This window comes from Macaca mulatta, chromosome 11 (genome assembly GCF_049350105.2).
Source record: "Macaca mulatta isolate MMU2019108-1 chromosome 11, T2T-MMU8v2.0, whole genome shotgun sequence".
Classification (NCBI taxonomy): Eukaryota; Metazoa; Chordata; class Mammalia; order Primates; family Cercopithecidae; genus Macaca; species Macaca mulatta.
In genome coordinates this window covers 88472667-88496762 of record NC_133416.1, presented here as the reverse complement: position 1 = coordinate 88496762, position 24096 = coordinate 88472667, and the positions used below count along the sequence as shown (strand labels likewise).

Here is a 24096-nt window from a genome sequence, read left to right as displayed (position 1 = left end):
CAAAACATCAACCTTGACCAGGCGCGATGGCTCACACCTGTAATCCAGCACTTTGAGAGGCCGAGGCAGGTGGCTCACCTGAGGTCGGGAATTAGAGACCAGCCTGGCAAACATGGTGAAATCTCATCTCTACTAAAAGTACAAAAATTAGCTAGGTGCACCTCTGCAATCCCTACTACTCTGGAGGCTGAGGCACAAGAATAGCTTGAACTCAGGAGGCAGAGGTTGCAGTGAGCCAAGATCAAGCCCGCCAGCATGTGCAACAGAGCAAGACTCCCTCTCAAAAAAAAAAAAAAAAAAAAAAAAAAAAAAATTTCAACCTTAATAAGAGTTAAGAAAACATTGATTCTAACCCTCATGGATGACTTTGAAGGGCTCAAGACTTCTGTGGAGAAAGTAACTGCAGATGTGGTGAAAATAACAAGAGAACTAAAATTAGAAGTAGAGCCTGAAAATGCAACTAAATTGCTGCAATCTCATGATAAAACTTGAACAGATGAGGATTTACTTTTCATGAATGAACAGAACATGATTTCTTGACGTGGAATCTACTCCTGGTGAACATTGTTAAAATGACAACAAAGGATACAAAATATTACATTACATAATTGATAAGGCAGTTGCAGGGTGTGAGAGGATTAACTCTAATTTTGAAAGAAGTTCTACTGTGGGTTAAATGCCATCAAACTGCATTCCATGCTACAGAGAAATCGTTAATGAAAGGAAGAGTCAATCAATGTGGCAAACTTCATTGTTGTCTTATTTTTAAAAATTGTCACAGCCATCCAACCTTCAGCAACCACTACCCTTATCAGTCAGCAGCCATCAGCATCAAGGCAATACCCTTCACCAGCAAAAACATTAAGGCTCAGATGATCATTAGCATTTTTTAGCTATAAAGTATTTTTAATGAAGGTATGTTCATTTTTAGGCATAGTACTATTATACACTTAATAGACTTCAGTAGAGAATTAGCATAACTTTTATGTTCATTGGGAAATCAATAAATTTGTGTGACTCTATTGTTAGAACTAACCCTGAAATATCTGTGGAGTATACCTGTACATAATTTTGCAATATTTTAAATAATATTTTGTTACAATCGATGTAAATAAATGTTGGGAAGAGAATTCTTGTATAATTTCTTATGTGATAATATTTGTGGTCTGAGCTTATAATAAGGAAATATAGGAAGACTAATTATTTTAAGTCTTGAATGCTTAAGTACAAATAAATAAAGATTGCTATATTTGGAAATAAGGAACAGTATTGCAAATACGTGCTTTAAAGTAATTGTTACCTTGGAATATGATCAAACTATAAATCATATAGAAGTTTATCATCTTTATTTCTATTAAAATCTTGATATTTATGCTGACAATCCCTCACATTACTTACGATGTCAAGGAACTATTTTATGGAAGCAAATAAATTAAAATGTTAATAATTGGTTCAGTTTTTGCAAGGTCAGTTGTAAAAGCATGCCTGTTGTTGTTGTTGCTGTCTTTGAGATTAGCGCTTTGAACATGAGCAATGTGATAAATATTCTGCATTTTTCATTTACCATTCAGGTGAAATCTCTTGGGGATCATGAGTGGAACAGAACCCAACAGATTGGAGTACTAAGCAGCCACCCTTTTGAAAGTGACACTGAAATGTCTGATATTGATGATGATGACAGAGAAACAATTTTTAGCTCAATGGATCTTCTCTCTCCAAGTGGTCATTCTGATGCCCAGACTCTAGCCATGATGCTTCAGGAGCAACTAGATGCCATCAACAAAGAAATCAGGTAACTTCAATTAGTACTGATGGTTTCAAGAAATTAGAAGACCTGGATACTGTGCTAAAAATATAAATACTAGATCAGAAGCATTAGCATTGACTGGGAGCTTAATAGGTCTGCAGAATCTCTGACCTAACCCCATATGCACTGAATCAGAATGTGTATTTTCAGAAGATTCCCAGGATATCTGTGTATCTCCTTTATAATATTAGGACAGCCTTTGTAAGGAACATACATGAAACATATAAGACTAATTACATTAGTGACAATATAAAAGAATAAGTTAAAGGCAAAACTTTCTCCAGTGAATTTTAAAGCACTTTTTAAATTAAAATTTACTACTTAAAGGAAAGTATTTGTGATAATCACGTACATTCTTCAGATACATTACATACTGCAGTAAAAATACCAAATAGTATGCAAGTTAATGTGCATTCAAATCCCTTAAAATATTTAAACATTGGAGTGAAATTAATTTATCATTCTTTTTGTCAATTTTATGCCATTTATATCAGGGACAGCCTGTTTCTTGGAAGTTTATTAATATTAACAGTTTTAGAGGCTGGAAAGTCCAAGATGAAGGTTTCAGCAGGGTTCAGTTTTTGGTAAAGGCTCTCTTCCTGGCTCCAGGGAAAGGGAAAGTAAGGCAGGCGATGGGAGACAGAAAGACAGGGGGAGAGAGAGAGAGAACATAAATATAGTAATTCTATGGAATTAAACCTCTCTCTCTCTTTCTTTCTGCCCCCCACTGCCTACCCACCTTTCCATTTCCCTGGAGCCAGGAAGAGAGAGCCTTTACCAAAAATGGAACCCTGCTGGAACCTTGATCTTGAACTTTTCAGAACAGCAAATTAATTTGACTCCAATGTTTAAATACTTTTAAGGGATCTGAAAGCCTTTACCAAGGAAAGATTTATGGAAGACTTCATGTAATCTCAATTACCTCCCCAAGATCCTATTTTCAAATACAGTCATTTTGCCCTTTAGAGCTTCAACCTGTGAATTGAAGGTGGGAGATAAAATTCAGTTCATAGCAAAGCAAATGCTGAAAGCAGGGTAGAGTCCTCTTCTCTGCCAGGAACACTTGAGAAAAAAAAAATTAATGCCTTTAAATGGGATAAACTAAACATATTACTACTTTTCTTAATAATAAAAATTACATTTTTGTAGTAATATATTGCATGAAAATTCAGAATTTTTTTTTTTAAATGGGGTTTCGCACTGCTATCTAGGCTAGTGTGCCATAACTCAGATCTGGCTCTCTGTAGCCCACAACCTCCCAGTCTCAAGCAATTCTTCTACCTTACCCTTCCAAGTAGCTGGGATTATAGGCATGTGCCACCATGCGTGTCTAATTTTTTTAATTTTTTGTAGAGACAGGGTCTCCCTCTGTTGCCCAGGGTGGTCTTGAACTCCTGGGCTCTAATGATCCTCCTGCCTTGGACTCCCAAAGTGTTGGAGTTACAAGCATGAGCTACCACACCCAGCCTCAGACTGTTAATCTTAGTGCTTGTGGCTGGTTAATTGTATTCACTGATGCCTAAAACTTGTGTTTGAATTGGGCTGCTACCATATTTTAAACTGAGACACAATTTTTATAGAGTTTTTTATGATTAATATTCTTACATCAATGAAAATACATTTTCACATATTAACGCTGAAGTTTATAACAAATTAGGCTGATCAATAAAAATCCCCTAGCATTTTGGGGATGTATGTGTGAAAATTTTCTAAGTAAATGGGGACCAAATTCATTTGCATTCTTTAAATATAAAAGGCTTAATATATCTGTGAGACATAATTTAATATTATGGCCTAACAAGTATCTTTATTATATTTTCATTTCAAAGGCAATAAAACATGTGGTGATATGAATTATTTCATACTATATATGAAAAACATGTACTGTTGCTATATAGTACCCTAATAATAGATGGTTTTCATTACAATTGAAATTGGACAAATTAACATTTCAAATATTGAGAAATGTTGGCACTCTGATAATTTCATTTTAATTTAATATATGGTTTCTTGAACCCCATTGACATCAGCTTTTTCTGTCAGTTCCTTGACTAACCCCAGTGATGAACCCAATTGTATCAGGTATATTTGTGTTCTTTTGATAATCCACAAACCATTCTTAACTTGTTTTTTCAACTGGTGAACATGTTTTAAGTCTTTTGAACAATGCCTTTCTTTTTTCTTTCTGGCTCTAGCTAAATCAATTGGCTTCCTTCTACTATTATTCAAACTACCTATCATCACCCTACTGCACTTAAGAATAGTTTTTTACCTGTATGACAATAACCATTACTATCTGGTTTCTTTGTAGTATGCTAGTTCTCCATGTAATCCAACCTCACTGCAGCCAGAGAAGACTTTCAAAAACAGAAATGTGCTTATGTAATTCCCCTCTTTCAAACGATTCAGTTGCTCTTAGGATACAAACCAAACTTTTTAATATGGTCTACAATACCTCACCTGTCTCACCACTCTCTAACCATTTACCTTACCTACTTTCCAGTTCCTTGATGTTCCATGATCTTTCTTTGGTTGTGTCATCCCTTTTTTCTGGAACATTCCTCTCATTCTGCACCCTTCTACCCTAATATTTCACTCATGTTACCCTTACTCACCATGGACAGCTCCTCCATTACTTCTTCAAGGAAGGTAGTACTGTCCATCAGTTCTCTACCTTCACTAGATTGCAACTTTTATAGGAGCAAGAAATGTTTCTGACTTTGCTTATCTTTATTTGTAGGTCTTCGCTTGATATTTAGAAAGTTCTCCATAAATATTTGGTTACTCTAAATAGAACATAAATATTAACTGAATAACTGAGTAACACTTTCTGATGCTGTTCAGCTAATGGTTGAATTTACCAAATTAAGTTTGAAATCAAGTCTATATTCTTGTGATATTTATTTTCACCAAAGAGATCAACACACCTTCAATAACAATCTATTTCTCTTCAGTGACTCTTATTTTTGTAACATTAGGGTAGCAATTTCTAGTAACAATCTTGGCCAGTAGGTTAATATAGTTGTTTTTTGTAAGAAATTTGAAAAATACATGAAATGTGATTACATCACATTTAAAAGAAATAGTCATCATGATTTAGACCAGAGTGGTCTGCTAATAACAACCAGAATTTTTCTCTGGTTAAGATTTTTCTTCTTTCATAAACTAATTTAGCCATTTAAAATAATGCATGTTTTCTAGCTTCACAGCTCACTGATTCAAATTACTTCAAACCCATTTGCCACAGCACTGTTCATTCATCTGTTATTTTATAGTTAGCTACTATTTTCTGTTAGATTAAACTTCAATCAACGTCTTACCCAACTTGTTCCTCTAGGTTTGGATCTCTTATACAATTTATATAATATCTAAAATTAATAACCAAAATTTCTGTGTACAGCAGAACCACGTTACATCTCACCAGAAAAAAAAAAAAATTTCTAGGAGTCATTTATCTACTAAGTATTTTAAAAGTACAAAATGCCTTCTTTTTTTTTTTTTCATTTTTATTTTTTGAGGGGGAAGGTAGTATTTTCTTTCCAATACATTTTAAGCTATGTTACTATGTACTGTGTTACTTGATTAAACCTTTTTTGGGGGTTCTGACCTTGGGGTGAAGTTAAAAAATGCATTCATGAAAATAAACTTTGAGAGTAACAGAATTCATGTTCTTTTTCTAAGTGAAAAATTATAATTAAGTGTAAATGTGCCTCATAATGTTTTAACCAAAATGAATCTTTGTGAAACATATTTGATTAGATTTTAAGTCCATAATTTGTAAGATTTTTAAACAGCCTGTTAAAAATCACAAAGATCACTTATTCCAATGACAGGTAAGTAGACTACCAAAGTACTTTCTGCCTTGCCAGGGAACACATACTACTTAAAAACGGAAGGATTTACAGAATAGTTAGTGAAGACACCAGCAGTGAGTTAATCATCAAAAAGCTGGTGAACATATAAAAACAGGGAAGTAAATGTAGCTCAACTTCCCACAGTAAACGTAGACCAGACAAGTATTTCCTATTGAATAGATTTAGCAAATAAATTACATTCTCTATTCTAAATATGTAAAAAGAAAATTTTGAAGTGATCATAAACTTGAAGATAAGGGTTCTATATAACAGAGGATCACAATAAACCATTGTAATTAAGAACAAAATAGCTCAGGAGAATTTTACAACCCACTTATCAAACTATACTGGTACACAGTTTCATTACAACAACATACAAAATGTATATAGATTTGATTCAGGATTCAAACAGAATTTTTATGCAACCTAGCTAAAGCTCTTTCTTATTTGTGCCTTTGTAATAAATAATTTATAAGTATTCTTGAAGATACTTCCCAATTTAAAGAAAAAGGACTAGTGCTTTGCTGTCTCAAAAGCATTTACATTAATTAGTTTGTTGTTGTTGTTGTTGTTCTTGTTGTTGTTGTTGTTTGAGACAGAGTCTCACACAGGCTGGAGTGCAGTGGCACTATCTCAGCTCAATGCAAACTCTGCCTCCTGGGAGATTCTCCTGCCTCAGCCTCTGGAGTAGCTGGGATTACAGGCATGCACTACCACGCTTGGCTAATTTTTGTATTTTTAGTAGAGGCGGGATTTCACCATATTGACCAGGCTGGTCTTGAACTCCTGACCTCGTGAACCGCCCATCTCAGCCTCCCAAAGTACTGGGAGGATTACAGGCATGAACCACCATGCCTGGCCTAGTTTTGTTTGCAAGTTATTTTTTCATTATTTGTGTATTCATCAGCTATCTGTATAACTAAATTTTCACATTATTACCTTTTCTGATACTTATTTAAAGGAGGCTTGGCTAAGTATTTATTAATATTAACAAAAGTCTCAGGGTTTTATTTGGCTAATTATGAATGACAGCTTATTGAGGATACTATCCTTTAAACTTTTTCATTAGGTAGGAGGTAAGAGTCAGTGACTTTGAATCTTATGAGGCACATTTACACGTAATTATAGTCTTTCACTTTTTCTAAGCTATTGCTAGTGCTTTGCCATCTCAAGGCTGAGTTTCTAAAGTCTCTTTTATTGGTTCCTGAGGTCAAATATAAGATTAGAATTAATGGTAGAGATAAACTAGGTTCAAGATTTTTAAAGAGTTTTAGCAGGTGGTAGCATACAAAGAGGGTAAAACTGAAAGTTGTCGGGAAAAATGTATCATTTGAAAACAATTTTTAAAATTGAAGCCAGGAAGTCCCTGGAATTTATTGAAAGTTATACTGTTTAGAGAAAAGGATGAAAAAGTTAGATTTGATGTAAAATGTTCAAGAATAGTTTCTATTGATTTATTATGTGAATTCCAATGATCTTTACAGCAGCATATAATGGATCCATATTAAATTATATATGGATCAAAATTAAACTGTGTCTTTCAGGCTAATTCAGGAAGAAAAAGAATCTACAGAGTTGCGTGCTGAAGAAATTGAGAATAGAGTGGCTAGTGTGAGCCTCGAAGGCCTGAATTTGGCGAGGGTCCACCCAGGTACCTCCATCACTGCCTCTGTTACAGCTTCATCGCTGGCCAGTTCATCTCCCCCCAGTGGACACTCAACGCCAAAGCTCACCCCTCGAAGCCCTGCCAGGGAAATGGATCGGATGGGAGTCATGACACTGGTATGGTGTTGTGTCCAGAGAACTTTTGCCTCCTGTTAAGATTAATGATGCTTTAGCTGAAACTTAACTGGGTGTTTGTTCTAGTCTGAGTACTTTCTGTATATTTTATTGTTTATTTCTTTTCTTATTCACAACATCCCTATGTGATCTGCACATTTATGAATCCCATTATGAGATGAAGAAATGGTAACCCACACAGGTGCTGTAACTTTCTTAGGATCAAATAGTAAGTCAATGATAGAGCAGAGCTCTAAATAGCACATTATAAATTTCAATGAATGGCTGGGCATAGTGGCTCGCAGCTATAATCCTAGTGCTTTTGGAGGCTGAGGCAGGAGGATTACCTAGAGGCAAGGATTTCAAGACTAGCCTAAGAAACATAGCAAGACCCCATCTCAAAACAAAACAAAACAAAGAAGAAAAAGAAAAAAATAAATTAACTGGGTGTGGTGGTGGTGGTCTGTACCTGTAGTCCCTGCCACTTAGGATGCTGATGAGGCAGCAGGATCCCTTGAGCCTAGGAATTTGAGACTGAAGTGAGTTATCATGGCAACACTGCACTCCAGCCTGGGCAACAGAGTGAGATTCCTTCTTGAAAAAAGATAAAATAAAATATTTTTTTAAATTGAATGACTTAAGCCCCTAAGTACTTTTTTATTGATGGCATACTGAAGAAATCACTTTGGACACCATGTGTGTGTGTTTTTAACATAATAAGTAACAAAACTTAGTATTATAATTGTTTCAATACACCACGATAGAGTTTTATAACTTTTTGATATATAATATAAATTTTTTGCATTATTTGTGTTGTTAAGAGCCATAAAAAGCAACAGCAACTAATTTCTAATTTTGTCTTAGACTTTATATTCACATTTTCACATATATACATTAATTCCTTATTTCATTTATCCTTATATTTGGGATTAGAAGATGGAAACCTGAATTAGGAAGTACCCTGGATGCAACTGAGAAAAACATCAGATTGCCCATTCTAAAAATATACATATAATATATGTATTTCATTATAAAATATATTTATTTACATATATATAAAATAAAACCTCTGGAAAATACGATTGTGATGACTACTGAATACCATGATACATTTAATTCTCATGGAAAAACTGGAGGTAGTAGGGCATTATCTCAACAGAGAGTGGAGGTTTTGGGAGTATAAATGGAGTGCCCATATTCAAAACAGCTAATAAATGGAGCTGGATTTTTCCTCAAATTTCCCTAATTTAAAAGCATGTACTATCCTGTCTTTTGTTTCTGTCATTACTTGGAAATATAGTATGTTGAAATGACACCAATGATGAAGATTAAAAGATTATGAACTGTTTATGGAGGTAAAGTTATGATTTTGTAATGAATGTACATTGGCATACTTACAATTATGAGACTTCCAAGCCATAAAACTTACGTAAAAGAAAAATTGAGAATATTTTTAAAAAAGAAAATAGTTACCTCTTTAAGCTGCTGAGTCCACTATTTGCTGCTCATTTCCAAAACTTTCTGCTAAAAATGGTTTTTAAATAGAATAGACAATGGCCAACCAGAACAATGCCCAGCTAATCAGAACTGATTCCACTCGGATACAGCACAAACTTCTAGCCAATGTACTAGGATATACTAACCAAACATGCTGAACTACATTGTGATCTGCTTATTTTAGAAATTTAGGAACCATTCATCTCATTTTATTAGTTAAAAGTGACATTGTCTCTTGCTTAGTTTCTGCATATCTAAGTTACACTACATAGTATTAATGAGCAACTTAGTATCAAAGCTACAGTAAGAATCCTGGACCACAGAATAAAATTTAGGCAGCATTCAAGGCAGGAATACTTAGATTATTTTTGTACTGCTTTTATTTCTGACGTTTTTGCAACACAGTTTTACCCTTTTATGGTAGCATCATAACTCTTGATAGTGCTATTATTTTCATGGTAATAAAATAACATATATATTATATATAATAATATATTTATAATCTTAGATGTGATTGTGATTGTGTGTGTGTGAGAGAGAATGATGCCAGTGCTTTCATGAATTTTCTTAAACAGTTAGTCACAAATAAATAAATAAATCCATAAAACATGAATTTTATTACACTGTAATTAGAGTAGTGAAAAAATATTTAGGGCATTCTTGGAAGAGTAAGAAATATTTAAAGTGTTTAATATCTAAGTCAGAGAAGCGAGAAATGAAATCCAGGAAGTCCTTAACACCTAATATAATTATGTTACCAATTGTATTATTTTTATAGTAAAACATGGGTAAATTTTTTTAACCTGAAGAAAATATTGTAGGAAAAAAATTTGTTGGATATAATTCATGGTTAATATTCAGAAGAAGATTAGAATTTTTAGAGAGAAAATTAGAGATTGAAAAGATATTGCATTATTTGTATTATTTAATAATTTACAAACATTGTGGTATTTTTCTCCTGATAATAAAGCATACCCGTATTTACTTTTACCTCACAACAAATCCATAAGCAAAAAACAACATGTTAGTGATATCTCGTTAGACTATTGAGTGGGGTAAAATCAACACATTTCTCAACAACAAAAATGCAAAACATAATGGAATAGTTTCACAGAAATTGTTTTGCTTACCTAAGAAATTTGAACAAAGGCATTAAGTGAATAAGGTTCACTTGAAATCATAAAACACAACTATTTTTAAAAGTTCTAAAAAAGAGCATTGACAAGAAAGCAGCAGTCCCAGAGCTTTTGGCATTTGTGGTATGGAGAAGGATTTTAGGATGCAAGAAATTCTGAGATCCCTCAGGAACAGCGTATCTGCCCAAAGGAGGCCCAAAGCTTTGCATATAGATGGGACAAAAACAAGAGTTTATAAACTCCTTATATATGCATTGGATCTTCATTCCCAATAATATTTTATTGGAAAGATGAAGTCTCATTTATTTCTCGTTAGCTCAGTCTTCTAGCTAGACTCAGTCGCTCTAGCTCATTCCACAATTTCTCTTTCCCAGGGTCCATGCCTCGTATCCAGTGCCTGTACACATGGCCCCGTTATGGAAACAAGCCACTGACTTCTGTTACCTGAGAAGTTCCCTCTCTAAATTTAACTACTACAAGGAGTGCTTCTATAGTAATTAAAAGATATTTATTTAGAAAATAACAGAATGAAGAAAAAAATGATAGTCAAGTTGTAGATACTATTTAAAATTGTAACATAGTTAAATGAATGTTAATTCTTAATTAATTCTGTTTTATGTTGTTTTTATTACTGCCAATCACAGCCAAGTGATCTAAGGAAACATCGGAGAAAGGTACTATAAATGACTTTTACATCATTACGGATTGAATATTGTTTTATTCTATGAAAGCTTTAAAATAATATTCCCTGTAGTCGAATGTTAATAAAACATTAAAAAGTTGAGAGTATTTAAATTGTATTGAATTGTTTAAATTTGCTTATAATAGAAAATACTTCAAAGATAAAATTGTTCATGCTTTCTGGAGAAATAATTAGATTATAAGAAACATAATATCCTGTTTTTCATTGAATATTTAAACCAAGGATGGTATAATTTGATATTTTAATATAAATATTTATATTTATTAATATATACTACACATATTTTAATATTTAGCATATATAATTAATGCTCATTATTTTCAAATATTTTATTATTATTGTGTTGATAGGATGAGGACAACAGATCAGGAGACAGCTGTCAAAAAAAGGTAGTTTGTTACTCACAGTTCCCAAAAGGAGAGAGTACTCTGTGCCTCAGGACAGCACCAGGGTCAGTCAGGAGGCAGAAGGCGCAGGGCCAGAAGGCTTTCTGAGGTCTCTTAGGGAAAGGCAAGACAAGGCAGGGTAAGCAGGTTTAGGATGGGTAGCTTGATTAATTTCGTCTGGCCCCAAGGTGTAGGGACTCTCTCTAGTTGTCTCAGTCTGGCCCACAGGTAATTAGGGCAAAGGAACATTGCCTCTTGGAGAGTAAGAGCCAGATGGAGAAGATGATTTAGAGTGTGGGCTGTGAGTTCTTTGGTTTGCATATGAAAGGTGTACTTATAGGGAAGTGATGTGCTATTTCCAGGAATTAACTATCCCTAGGGATAGAGGAGCATCCTCTCCAGATGCCAGAGCATCAAGTATATGCAAAATAAAAAATATATATATGGTTGAAACACTGCTGTTCTGTTTGGAATGAAATCAAGAGAATAAATATGGGATATGGGAAACAAAATGAAAAGTTCTGAATCACAAAATGATGTCTTATTAGACAATTGAGTAGAGCTTGCACTCATGGGACATCAGATGAGAAAGATTTCAAAGATTCAAACTACTATGCAGTGCAAAAATCTATTCTTCAGCATCTTCAAGATGTGGTAGTCAGCCTACACCCAAACATTGAAATACTCCTGGAACCAGACAACTTTTATTTCCTTTAAAAAATGGTAATAAGGGAATCTATATTATACTTACATGGCTTGAATAGATGGAATTAGCATTTTCTTTTCCTGGGCTATTATCTGTCTTCCTATAGCCTCTTCTCCTTAACAATACCAGTTCATTCTTATTTACCAAGTTTACCAAGGATAACGTCTTTATTTTCTTTGACCTCCATCACCTTAAAAGGACTATAAAAGTTTAATGGGTGTTAGAAATAGGAAGGTAGGATGGAAGGTTCTATACGAAAATGTAGTCTCAAATAATTCAGGAATTAACAACGTAATTTGTGAAAAAAGTCACGGAAAGAAGGACCACAAACTAAAAAACCTTGCGTATCAGGGGAAGAAGTTAAATACATGCTGGTATTTACACTTCAAAAGAACACCTTAAGAAAAGTGTTATATCACTTCCATTTTGCTGATGAGGAAATTTAATATTAGAGCAGAAAAGTAATCAGCCTATTTATTCAACATTTAAGAGAAATCAGAATTCAAACCCCTCTCTGAATCCAAAACTCTAAGTGACATTCAGAGGAAAGTTTTGTATATGATGTTTTTAAAAGCTGTTATTGGGAATAAGTAGTTTGGCTGGCAGGGAGAACAAAGAAGGTATTTTATAAGGTGTTTCAGAAGCAAAATTCTGACAGCAAAAATGGCCCTGCTTAGCAGAAACAATCAGAGAAGAGTCGTGGTGGGATCACAGAACTGTGAAAACACTAACTTGTATTAGGAATAGTTCAGAAACACGCTTAAGAGTTTAGCTGGGGTGTGGGTTTGAAAAGGTTTTCCATAGCATCAGAATCAAGCCGAAAGCAGTTATTGAAAAAGATTCTCCTGATGGCAATATGCTAGTTGAATAGAACAAAGGAATTATAGAAAAATGCCTACCTACCTAAGCTGTTAAAAGGAACCTAGGATTGGGTGACAAAAGTCCTGATAATTTCATGAAGTTCCTCGAAGGTACGAGGTCTTTATCATAGATAAACACATTTATGCATAATAGCTTTACATAAAAACAAACAAAATATTTCCCCAGAACTTTAAAAATTTTTGCTTAGCCATACTTAGAACTTTTTTCATCAGAACTCTCAAAGCCATAAGTCTTTAGCTGTGTTTTCTACAATCCTGATCTCTCCATATTGTGTTACACAACAATGCCATGAAAAATATGCAGCATTGTTGTAAAAACTACTTCTCTACAATTAACTTGACATTGGAAACAAATTTTAAGTTACAGCTCTATATCTTGATCTCTGACAAGATGGATAGTATCCTGAGTTGTTCTGAATTCTGTACTAAATTGTTATTTAAGGAAATCCCTCCCATCTCATCTTCTTTTGGTTTTCTGTATGTCTTTGCCAGTTTTTCCATCATGGTAGTAAAATGAAACAATTTGGAAATATCATCATCTTACCTTTTATTATTCCCACTTTAAAAAGAGTTTTTTTCTTACAAACCACAACTCATATTTTAAACACCCTGTAATAAATTTCATCAGTCATTTCATTGACTGATGTAAAGCACTTTATCTGATAAAGTTATATTTTATCAACTTCTCATTTCAAAAATCCCTGCTTAAAAGATGTCTTTATTATGATAACCTGAGTATGTATAATCCTATATTTTAGTGAATTGTTCAAATGTGTGTTTAATACCTTTTTGTAAAGAGTTTATATTCTGATATTATAAAATATCATAGATCAATGTCAATAAACACTATAGATCAATAGTCAGCATCTAGTTGATTTATGGCAGGGGTGTCTAATCTTTGGCTTCCCTGGGCTACATTCATTAGAAGAAGAATTGTCTTGAGTCACACATAAAATACTCTAACACTAATGATAGCTAATGAGCTTTAAAAAAAAATGGTCGGTGCATAAATCGTTTTAAGACAGTTTAAGAATTTGTGTTGGGCTGCATTCAAAGCCGTCTTGGGCTATGTGTGTCCAGCAGGCTGTGGGTTGGAAAAGCTTGATCTATGGTGTTTATTAATGAAACATTTTTGTGTAGTGGGTCTATGATTTTTTTAAAATTTTAATGTGTCCACTTTAAATATCTGTGAAAATCAAACTCTTTAATGGGAATTTATACATGTAAGACTTATATGCCCCAAGTTTTGTTGTTTTATTTTGTATTAAAATTACTCAGTAGCCTTGCTCTCATGATTCTCCATTTGTATCAATTTCAACTGAAATTTAGAAAGGGTTTATTTGAATGTATTGTTTTTGCTTCTAGATTGCAGTTGTGGAAGAAGATGGTCGAGAGGACAAAGCAACAATTAAATGTGAAACTTCTCCTCCTCCTACCCCTAGAGCCATCAGAATGACTCACACTCTCCCTTCCTCCTACCACAATGATGCTCGAAGGTAAGACGCTGCAGGCACACTGCACATTGAATGCCCTCCTTTCAAAAATATTCCTCTTCCTTCATTGTTGTCAAATAGACTGCTTAACGATTTACATTGAGGCAGAATTCTCCAACTTCCTTTTCCCAGTATCACTTGTGAAATAACCACATTTCAATTTTGATATCGAATTTGTGTTTTTAAAATTAACTGTATCTTTGTGGGCTTATTAGTCAAAATAGATAAGAATAGCTCTTCTAATTTTTAGTGGATATTTTCTATTAAAATGAGATCAGGCTAGAGGAAGGACTTACTAGAAATATTAACAAAAAACTAAGGAGACTCTAGGACAAGATCATAAATTTGGATTACAGTATAAGCATCATTAAAGTCTGAAAAGTTTATGATTATGCCTTTTAGCAGACAGGTATGTGCACCCTGCAGGTACTGCTGCTGCCAGCAATAATAACTCCTCAGTCAGAAAGTTATTAGAAAAGAAAAAAAGTCCTTGACTAAAGTATTAAAGAAAAAGATAAGTCTAGATGGAGAAATATGTCATTTGTCCTCACAAGTCTTTATACTGTCTTATCCATATGCATAGAACATTACAAACAGATCTCTATAATCACTGATGATATGAATATACCGAAGCATGTAGTTTATATCTGAAATGTATCTTCTCCTATTGTCTCATCAGTTGCAGCATCTGTAGACACATAATTGATGTAACCAAATATAATGACTTAAGGATTAATACTTCAATAAAAGAACTCTCTTCTAGATAGTATGTTTTACAATAAATGTTTTAAAAGTAGGGCTTTCTGTGTTGGCAGTCATTTCTTTTTTCTGATTATTTTTTATTGTTAATGTGGAAAAATCAGTTACTTCAGCTTCAAAATATTACTTCTTTCACTCTCCAAAAACAGAGTATATTTCAGCATATAAAAAGTTATTGCTTTGAAAGTTAGGGAATGTGAGTTCAAATTAATTGGCATGAATAAGTAAAAGTAAGTAATTTATCATGGTGTTATAAAATTAACAACAGTAGAAACTAATAGCAATGTCTATTGATCCCCTCCTATTAATACAATGTCAAATATATTGACCAGAAATTGAAACTTAACCAACTGCTTGAAGAGCATTTCAGTTTAACATGTATTTAAAATAATATTTGAGAACTCTAATTAAGAAAACATATACATTGATCACAAGGGTACATGGTTTGTTGCTTCCAGATTGCAGCCAGATTATTTTAAATTAACTGAATTTAGAGGAAAATCAAGTAAAACTGTAGATTGGAAGAGCAGCTTCAACTTCACAATTAGTTATATTTCAGTTCCTTGCTGTAGGTCATTATGTTTAAGATTGGAAAAACAAACTCTGAGAAATAAATAGATAATGGATCAAGTACTCTATAATAGAAGGCCATTTATCAGGCAGTTAATAAATCAGCCTATATTCACTGATTAGTTTGAGATGATATCAAAAAAGTAAGAAAAAAAGCCATTTGGAACAAAAGTACATTTCTCTTATGGAAATTTGGAGGTTCAGGGCCCAAGGCTGAAAAAAAAAAACTGCACTTAATATCTTAAAAGGAAACACGGGAAGATAGGGGGAAAAATGACATTACAAGTCTACTTGTTCCTCTTTTGGTGCATTTATAAAGGAAACAACTTTTGTGTACCTTGTGGATGTTGCACGAAAATGAGCAATATTTTCCTCTTTTGTGTTTTGCAGTAGTTTATCTGTTTCTCTTGAGCCAGAAAGCCTTGGGCTTGGTAGTGCCAACAGCAGCCAAGATTCTCTTCACAAAGCCCCCAAGAAGAAAGGAATCAAGTCTTCAATAGGACGTTTGTTTGGTAAAAAAGAAAAAGCTCGACTTGGGCAGCTCCGTAAGTATGCATTTGCTAAGACTTTCTACTGCCGCTCATTTTAGTCACGTCAGAGTGCTCGTCTATCTTGCATTTCATTTCATTGCTCTTCTTTTCATTTCTTCTCTTTTCTACCTGACAAAATTTATATTTTGATCAGCTTTGAATGTTCAATTTAGCTGAATAATGCTTGATAAAACTTACAGTGAAAGAGTATTGTGAACTTTTCAGTTCTTTTGTTTATCTGTTTATAACAATAGCTAAAATTTATTTAATGCTAACTCTTGTGACAGGCACAGCTACCTACAAAGTAAATGTTATTGCTATAAATGTTATTTCATTAATGAGTAAATAATGTCTTCATAAATCGCATAACTGTGATATTCATCGTGGTGCCAATATTTCAAAATCAGCTTAAAACCATTGAGTATACTGCCCCTTAGAGCATGAATGTGTGTAAAAGCTTAGCGATGTAGATTTAAAGGTTTTTCTGTTGAAAAAATTGGTAAGCCTCCAAACAATTAAAAAGAATATTTTAAAAGTTAGAATAAAGCTTTATATGTGTTACATAAAATGTGAAGAACATGATTTTTTTTTGTTTGCTTAAAACTATCATACCTTCCCCCTAATAAACTCTATGGTGTATAGTTGAGGGACGAGTGTGGGGAAAATAATAAGGCAATAGATATTGTGTTATAATTAGTTATTATCAGTGACTGATAGAATAAAAATATAGATCAGTACATTTGAAATGGTCCTACTTAAATATATATTTAGAAATAAGCAGATATACATACATGATACATACTTACATAATTATCTGAAGAATAGGTGATATTTCTGAAATGATTATATATATACTTTGCTTTTTGGGAGTTGTCTTTCTATGTATTAACTTTTAGAGTTATATTATTGGGAAAGAATTAAACTCCTACCTACAGTGGTAAGTGCTGAATGGAATGACCCAAATTTCTTAGTACATCCTTTGGTTTTTCAAATAGAGGAATAATTATTTGCAAGGAATACCCAACTCCAAGACTTAGTTTTCTGCCCTACCACCAAAAGAATTTCTGATTACGATATTCATGTTTGCAGACTTATGACTACAGTATCCAAAAATGCCTTTCCTGGCTTCCACAGTGTGAAACCCACACAAAACATCAGAAGCTACAGGAAACTAATGTGCGAGCAGTGTGTGATTATATGTTCCCCAACAAAGGAATTAAATCTTTCTGTATTCCTCTTTCTCAGTAGAGGAACTCTTTAGGCTATATATAATATTATTTTATGAGGAAAAAAGAGACACACAGATTATTTTTTATTTAAAATATACATGCCAGACATTATTTTAAAATTTGTTTTATCTTATTTGACAACTCGTGGTTGTCTTACCAAATGATCTGTCATACCCAATATATTACAGTGTCACTATAGTGTGGGTGGTTAATTATTTTTGAGTATTAATTTTGCTAACATCATAATCATATTTATTTGTATTTCAACATATATTCATCTTAGTTACCATAATTCACACTTTACTTTTAAAATGTATTTAATTGCCCTTATCACTTAAAATTTTCTGTTGTTATTTCATATTTAACTTTGATGAGAAATTCCTAAATCATTAGAAATTTCACTAACAATATTCTGTCAAAATCAAGGTATGCAAGATATAAGTTTAAGTCTAGAAAAATATAGAACCTTCGAGAAACTTAGCATTTATTACTCATTTTCAGTGACTGTGTGTTTTAGGTCAGAGCAGATAAGAATTAACTCAATTATGATTACATTCTTATCAACCCCACCAAAGTCAGAAACTAGCAATAGTTAATTCGGGTCACAGTTTATACCTGGGAAGGTTTCTGAGCTCTGAGTAATATTGCTTTATTTCATAGAACAGCAGAGGTAGAGTTTAAACAAAGCCAGAATCAGCAGCATGTTAAGGACTACAATGTGGATGAGGAAGACAGGAGCAAAATGCTATACCAATGAGGCTAGGTAGAAGCTACATAAATGGGGAATCAAAGCTTCCAGAAAAAAGGAACAAAGTCTTTATTGAAAATAAGACTGAAAAAATAAAAATAAAACAGGTATAAACACTTTCCAGAAAACCATATTTGCACCAAAGGAAATGATACATGGGCCCCATTGATACTTTAGTTAAGGGCTATGAATTTTAGGTCTGCTTTGGTCCTAGAAGAGGTATCCAAGTTGTGATGGAAAGACCATACACGTTTTTCAAACCCAGGGACTACAACCTAGTACTGCTTCTTCATGCATCTGAGGAACCTAGGGAAACATTTCCAATGATTATGATTTTAATGTCTTGATCTGAAAAATTCTAAAACACAGGAGCATTGTCAATGTTATTTCTTCTACCAGTGAAAACAGAACTATAAAATACAATAGTATGCCAGGGAAAGTATTAAGGCAAAGAGATAGTGATGTCAAAGTACCAATTTTGAAATTCTGAACCATGTGCTAATATTTATAACTCTTAAAAGGTTTAACTCAAAAGAGCAGAGACACATGACTTAACTTGAAAGCAGCTATACTACATGCCTATAAAAGAAATACGGTGTGGAAAAGGAAAGCTGTGTAAATAAAACTATGAAAATTTTTCCTTGGTTCTATCAGAAATGATGAACAGCAAAGGAGATGTTTGTAGTCATTCACAAAGGAAAATATTTGGAGAGGGTATCTTATTTGTTGTATATAATAATTTGAAATGCTAGGGTAATAACATAAACTTCAGATAGGAACGATCAGTCAATGTGATTGTATGGATAACCCCTACCCATGAAGAATCAAACTCAATATGTACATTGTCTGTTCTTACTAATGTGTTACTAACATAGATAATATCAATATGGAAACCCAAAACTCAAAGGAAGCAATGTGTTGAAAAGCAACTGAATAAACCTAACAGAAACCAAGCAAAACTATTTTATTTTAAAAATCTCTTATGACATCCTTTTCAAATGGTTAGTTCACTCAAATTACAAAAGTAGGATAGAAAAAGCTGTGGTACTAATAGGAGATTTCAAGTTTTTATATATCTTGTGAAAAATTCATTCTATTCTTACCAGGGTTTACAGTTCTTGTTCATATTATTATTGCTTATAATGTAGGAGTAAGATTTCCAAACTGAAATGTCTATCAGTGTATGGGCAGAAGATAAAAAGGAGTAGTGCAGACTTAAATGAATCAGTGAGCATTTATTCTTCCATGTTAAGCATTCAAATTCCATTTGTAAGTACTATTCAGGAAAAACAAAGCGTAATACAAGCCAAGTTTACCTGAAGGTCACAGTTGAATTTAGGGAAGCTCACTTAACAGAGGAAGCATTCCTTATAGCTTACTTGGGGATCTGGTTTTAGAGTCATTCTATCTATTTCTTTGTATTTTTGTTCACTGACTTTTTTTTTTTTTTTTTTTTAAACAGAATCTCACTCTGTCACCCAGGATGGAGTGCAGTGGCACAATCTCGGCTCACTGCAACCTCCGCCTCCTGGTTCAAGTGATACTCCTGCCTCAGTCTCCCTAGTAGCTGGGATTACAGGCACCCGCCACCATGCCCGGTTAATTTTTTTATTTTTAATAGAGATGGGGTTTTGCCATGTTGGTCAGGCTGATCGCTACTCCTGATCTCAGGTGATCTGCCCACCTCGGTCTCCCAAAGTGCTGGGATTACAGGCTTGAGCCACCACACCTGACCATTCATTATCTTTCTATGTCACAAATCCCAGGATGAAAAATTACATAAACAAGTTTGGTTTGTATCCCCATGACAACAGGACCAATATGTACTTCTGCTGACTTCCTGGAATATAGATTCGGAATGTAATAGCATCCTGCTATTGACCATGCACAATGACCATGATCTCTCTGCACCCCTCCATTTATACATCCATATGCAATGCATCTCTGATATTTCCATTATTGTTCCAATACGCTCATGTCTAATCTATACTTTTAAAAGTTGTCACTTGATCTTTCCATTATCTCCAAATATTGACTTATCTTTACCCTGCATTTAATGTACAAGACTGAGTTGTTCACAACTACTTTTTTCCTTCCTCATCTGTCAATCACTTTACGACCTACCACAGCATCAATTCCAAACACACTACACTGAAACTCTAGAAATAGGCGCAGTCTTAACTAACATGGAAAAGTAGTCAGGACACCAAAGGCTATGTACTGTCAAAGCAATTCCAGAGGATGGTAACCCACAATTATATTTATGATGATGTGGATTAAGGAAGAAGAAATGTATCTGAAATGGGAGTTTTCTGCCTAAAACAGATATGAAAAGATTTGTTACAAAAGTTGGAAAGTGAGAACATGACAAATAATAGATAGAAGCAAGTGGCATCGACATGTAAAAGCAGTGGCAGGAATGCCATCCATCAAAATAAACAGACAATTGGAAAAATCACCAAGATCAAAGTGAGAATTATAAAATCTATATTGTTATTTTTGTTTAGTAATGCATAAATTTAGAGAAAATGAATGAAATGAAGGTTTATCTGATGTGAGTAGAGTATACAAATAAGTGGAATCATTCAAAAACTCATTTTTGTTTCTATCTGTTTACTTGAAGAGAAAAAGTTCAGCAGAATATAGGAATTACCAAGAGGGCATTTATGCCCCAGAATTGAGGAGATTTTTTTTTTTTTTTTTTTTTTGGTGGAGGGAGAGAAGACATAGATAATCCAAAATAATTTATTTATTCCTATTTTTAGTGAATAGACATGTATTGAACCATTCTTAAATGCAGAGTACAATTATGGACTTTAGGAAAATGACTAAGGCATGGCTGTTGGCATGGAGGAATTTTCACTTTAGCAAAGATAGTACATAAACAGATACAAACTTTATACTTAAAACAAAAACTTCATGATTTTTTGGCCCAGAAATGTTTTATCTGCTACATTGTCTGTCCTGTCAGAACTAGGAACAGTGGCCATGAACCCTAAGATCTGTGATCATGCATAAATAATTGCAGTCCTGACTAGCTTGACTTTTAATTTTATCTGAAGGCATTAATCTATTTTGAAACAAAGTAAATTAACCTATGTTAAAAACAGCCACGTCAGACTAATTTCCTTTGTTTCTTTGACAAATTTGCTTAGTAACAGATAAGGAAAGGTGGTGAGCAAGCCATCACTCATGAAATCCCTGGGGACAAAATGTCAAAATGGGGTCTGAGTGATGGAACAGGTAGGTGGGATTTATAACTGGTTAAATAATCCTTGCCCAGTAGTGCTGATGAGTGGAGTAACGTCACCTTGGATCAAAGTTTCTAGTGGCATGATTAGGATTTTCTCTGTTCTTGATCAGCACATTCAAAATCACTTGGATATGAATATTTCAACAGCTCAGGTATCTGATTGATACCTGAGGGTATTACTAAGGGGAGGAATCCCAAGTGAAAAGATTAGTATTACCCCTAAACACTATCTCCCCCGCCAAAAAAAAAAAAAAAAATAGAATGGATGTAAGGGGGATCTAAATTATCCTACTCTAAAAGTATAGCTCTTAGAAGCAAGATTTTAAAGAAAAAAAAATAAAAATTTCAACTGACTCTAAAGTCAATATTGATTAATAAGTTTAGGCCACATTAATAGACATAAGAGTTGATATGAAAGTTTTTTCTACTCTACTCTGCTGTGATAAAATAACAGCCAAGCAATGGAATTCATCCTGGTTACTGTATTTTTAAAGGCACATCATCAACCTGGAGGAAGGTTGGCGGGGAAAATTAGGGACATGTGGAGGATTGGAATCACGTTCAGAGAACATAAGTAGATGGTGTGTTTATTCTCTTTGCTGACCTACCAAGTAGCTGATCACAAAATTTGAAGAGCTGTTCTGTATAAGAGCTATCGTCCTTTTCATTGTTAAGTGAGGATACGAAACTAGAACCAAAGTATTAAAGTTGTACAAAATTATTCTTCATCTCAATGTAAGAAAGAACAGTGGGATATCAGAATTCTATACAAAGTGGGCTGGCTTATGAGGTAGTGAGTTATTTGTCACTTGGAAACTGTTGACCAAAATCTAGACAAATACTAGGAAGAGCTGTTGTGGAGAGGATCCAAGCATTGGAAAGATGATTGTAGTGGATGATCTTTAAGACCTACTTCAACCCTAGGAATCCTGAATCTATGAATCTTTAACATTTAAGTCTTTTCTCAGGCAACTCTTCTTTATACCACTGATACATCTTAAAATATTTACTGTGAAAAGGAATTTCTACTTTTAGGATTACAGACTTCTAGAGCTATATGCCTAAAGATTCTAGAAGATATGTGAGGATGATATAGTTGTCCACATTCTATACTTGTAGAAATGAGATGATTTCAGAAGGCAGAGCAGCTACTTAGTGAGAGAGCTGAGAGTGAATCCTGGCTCCTACCTCCAGGTTTGATGTTCAGGAAAGGAGACTCTCGGGACTATTTCAATCAAAAAATACTTCATTGAGTTCCTATCCTTGTGGAACATGTGTGGGTACATAAAGAAATTTAAAATATGATCATTTACTTCAGGAAGTATATAACATCTTGAAGACATCTCATATAAATGAATAATTAAGAACTCAAGGCAACAGTAAAAAAATACATCACACAGAAACATTATAATTTTCTAATACAAGATACAGACATAATGTTTGCAGAGAGTTCTGGGTTAATCTTTCTCTCGCTGTATATGTTTGATTCCACTAGGATCATCTAAATGCAGTGTTCCTACGTATTTGAAAAGGTGTCAAGGTAGAGTTTCAAACAGGACTTATCTTTGAGAAAAATATTGAAACTATGTGAAAGAGTAAGCTCCATAGAGAATGTCATGGAAATGGTACTTTTTGTGGTTAAATAGGAAGTGGGTACTGACTGGGGTCAAATTATGAAGCAAAGGAAATGATTAGGACTGAAGATCAAGTTACCTAGTCACAGAGGGATTGAAACTGCAGAGATTGGGAGGCAGCATCTTGAAGCAGAACCAACCACAGAAATAAGATGATCTGAGTTCCAGGGTCAAGCATCCAAGCAGAGGTGAGAGTTAAGGATTAGAGCAAACAAGCTCTATTCTCTAGAGGCAGTTTGTCAGCTGAGAAATAATGATGATAGTATATGGAGAAAAAACAGAAATATTAAAACATTTGCTATTTCTGGGGAAATTATCTGCTCCATACCATCTTAACATACTCATTTGTTTGCCACCTGGGAAACACCAACTCTCTCGAGTCTTCAGAGAGCTCTACTAATAATTACTATGAAGAAAAAATAACACACATGACCAACTTAGCTGATGTCAATAGTGAATGGTTAGGATAAAGAAGAGGCTATTAACAGGCATTGCAAAAGATGAAACAAATCTCAAAGAGATGTTCAAGACAAGGGAGTGATCAAATAGAGCCAAAACAACAAAACTGTGAAAAAAATAATGAAAACAGAAAAATACGTTAACTTTGAATAAGCAGAATTCCCAATTACATATATAAAAACGCATATATCATTAGGTTAAGGCTACTTTAGCAAGTTTCCTTTAAATGCATTTGAAAAGCAATATACACATTTCAAAGAGCTTTTTTGACTGCTAAATTGCAATTCTTTTATGGTTATCTGCCAGTTTGTATTATAATTGTCTGAACTCATTGACCTACCATAATAAGCTTAATAAAAAAGTAATTTCACAGTGACAAAAATGGCTTCAGCAGTATACCAGGATCATTTCACAAGTACAGTCATGCGTTGTTTAATGATAAGGAAACATTCTAAAAGATGCATCCCTTAGGAGATTTTGTTGTACAAACCTAAATAATATAACCTACTATGTACCCAGGCTGTATGGGATAGCCACCTACACACCTAGACTATAAGTATAGCCTGTTGCTATAAAAACTCTACAATATATGACTGTACTGAACACCGTAGGCAATCGTAACACAATGGTTAAGTATTTGTGTACCTAAACATTAAAGGTATAGTAAAAATA

General features: G+C 33.8%; 1 protein-coding gene across 4 annotated transcripts in view; it reads left to right on the top strand.

Moving 5' to 3' along the window:
* PPFIA2 (PTPRF interacting protein alpha 2) overlaps positions 1-24096 on the top strand; it is a 499294-nt gene that overhangs the window by 401844 nt on the left and 73354 nt on the right. For all 4 annotated transcript variants that reach the window (XM_028828829.2, XM_077952487.1, XM_077952486.1 and 1 more), the window contains 5 exon segments: positions 1572-1792; positions 7206-7443; positions 10718-10747; positions 14115-14245; positions 15962-16116. In XM_028828829.2, coding sequence (XP_028684662.2) covers positions 1572-1792; positions 7206-7443; positions 10718-10747; positions 14115-14245; positions 15962-16116 — 775 coding nt within the window.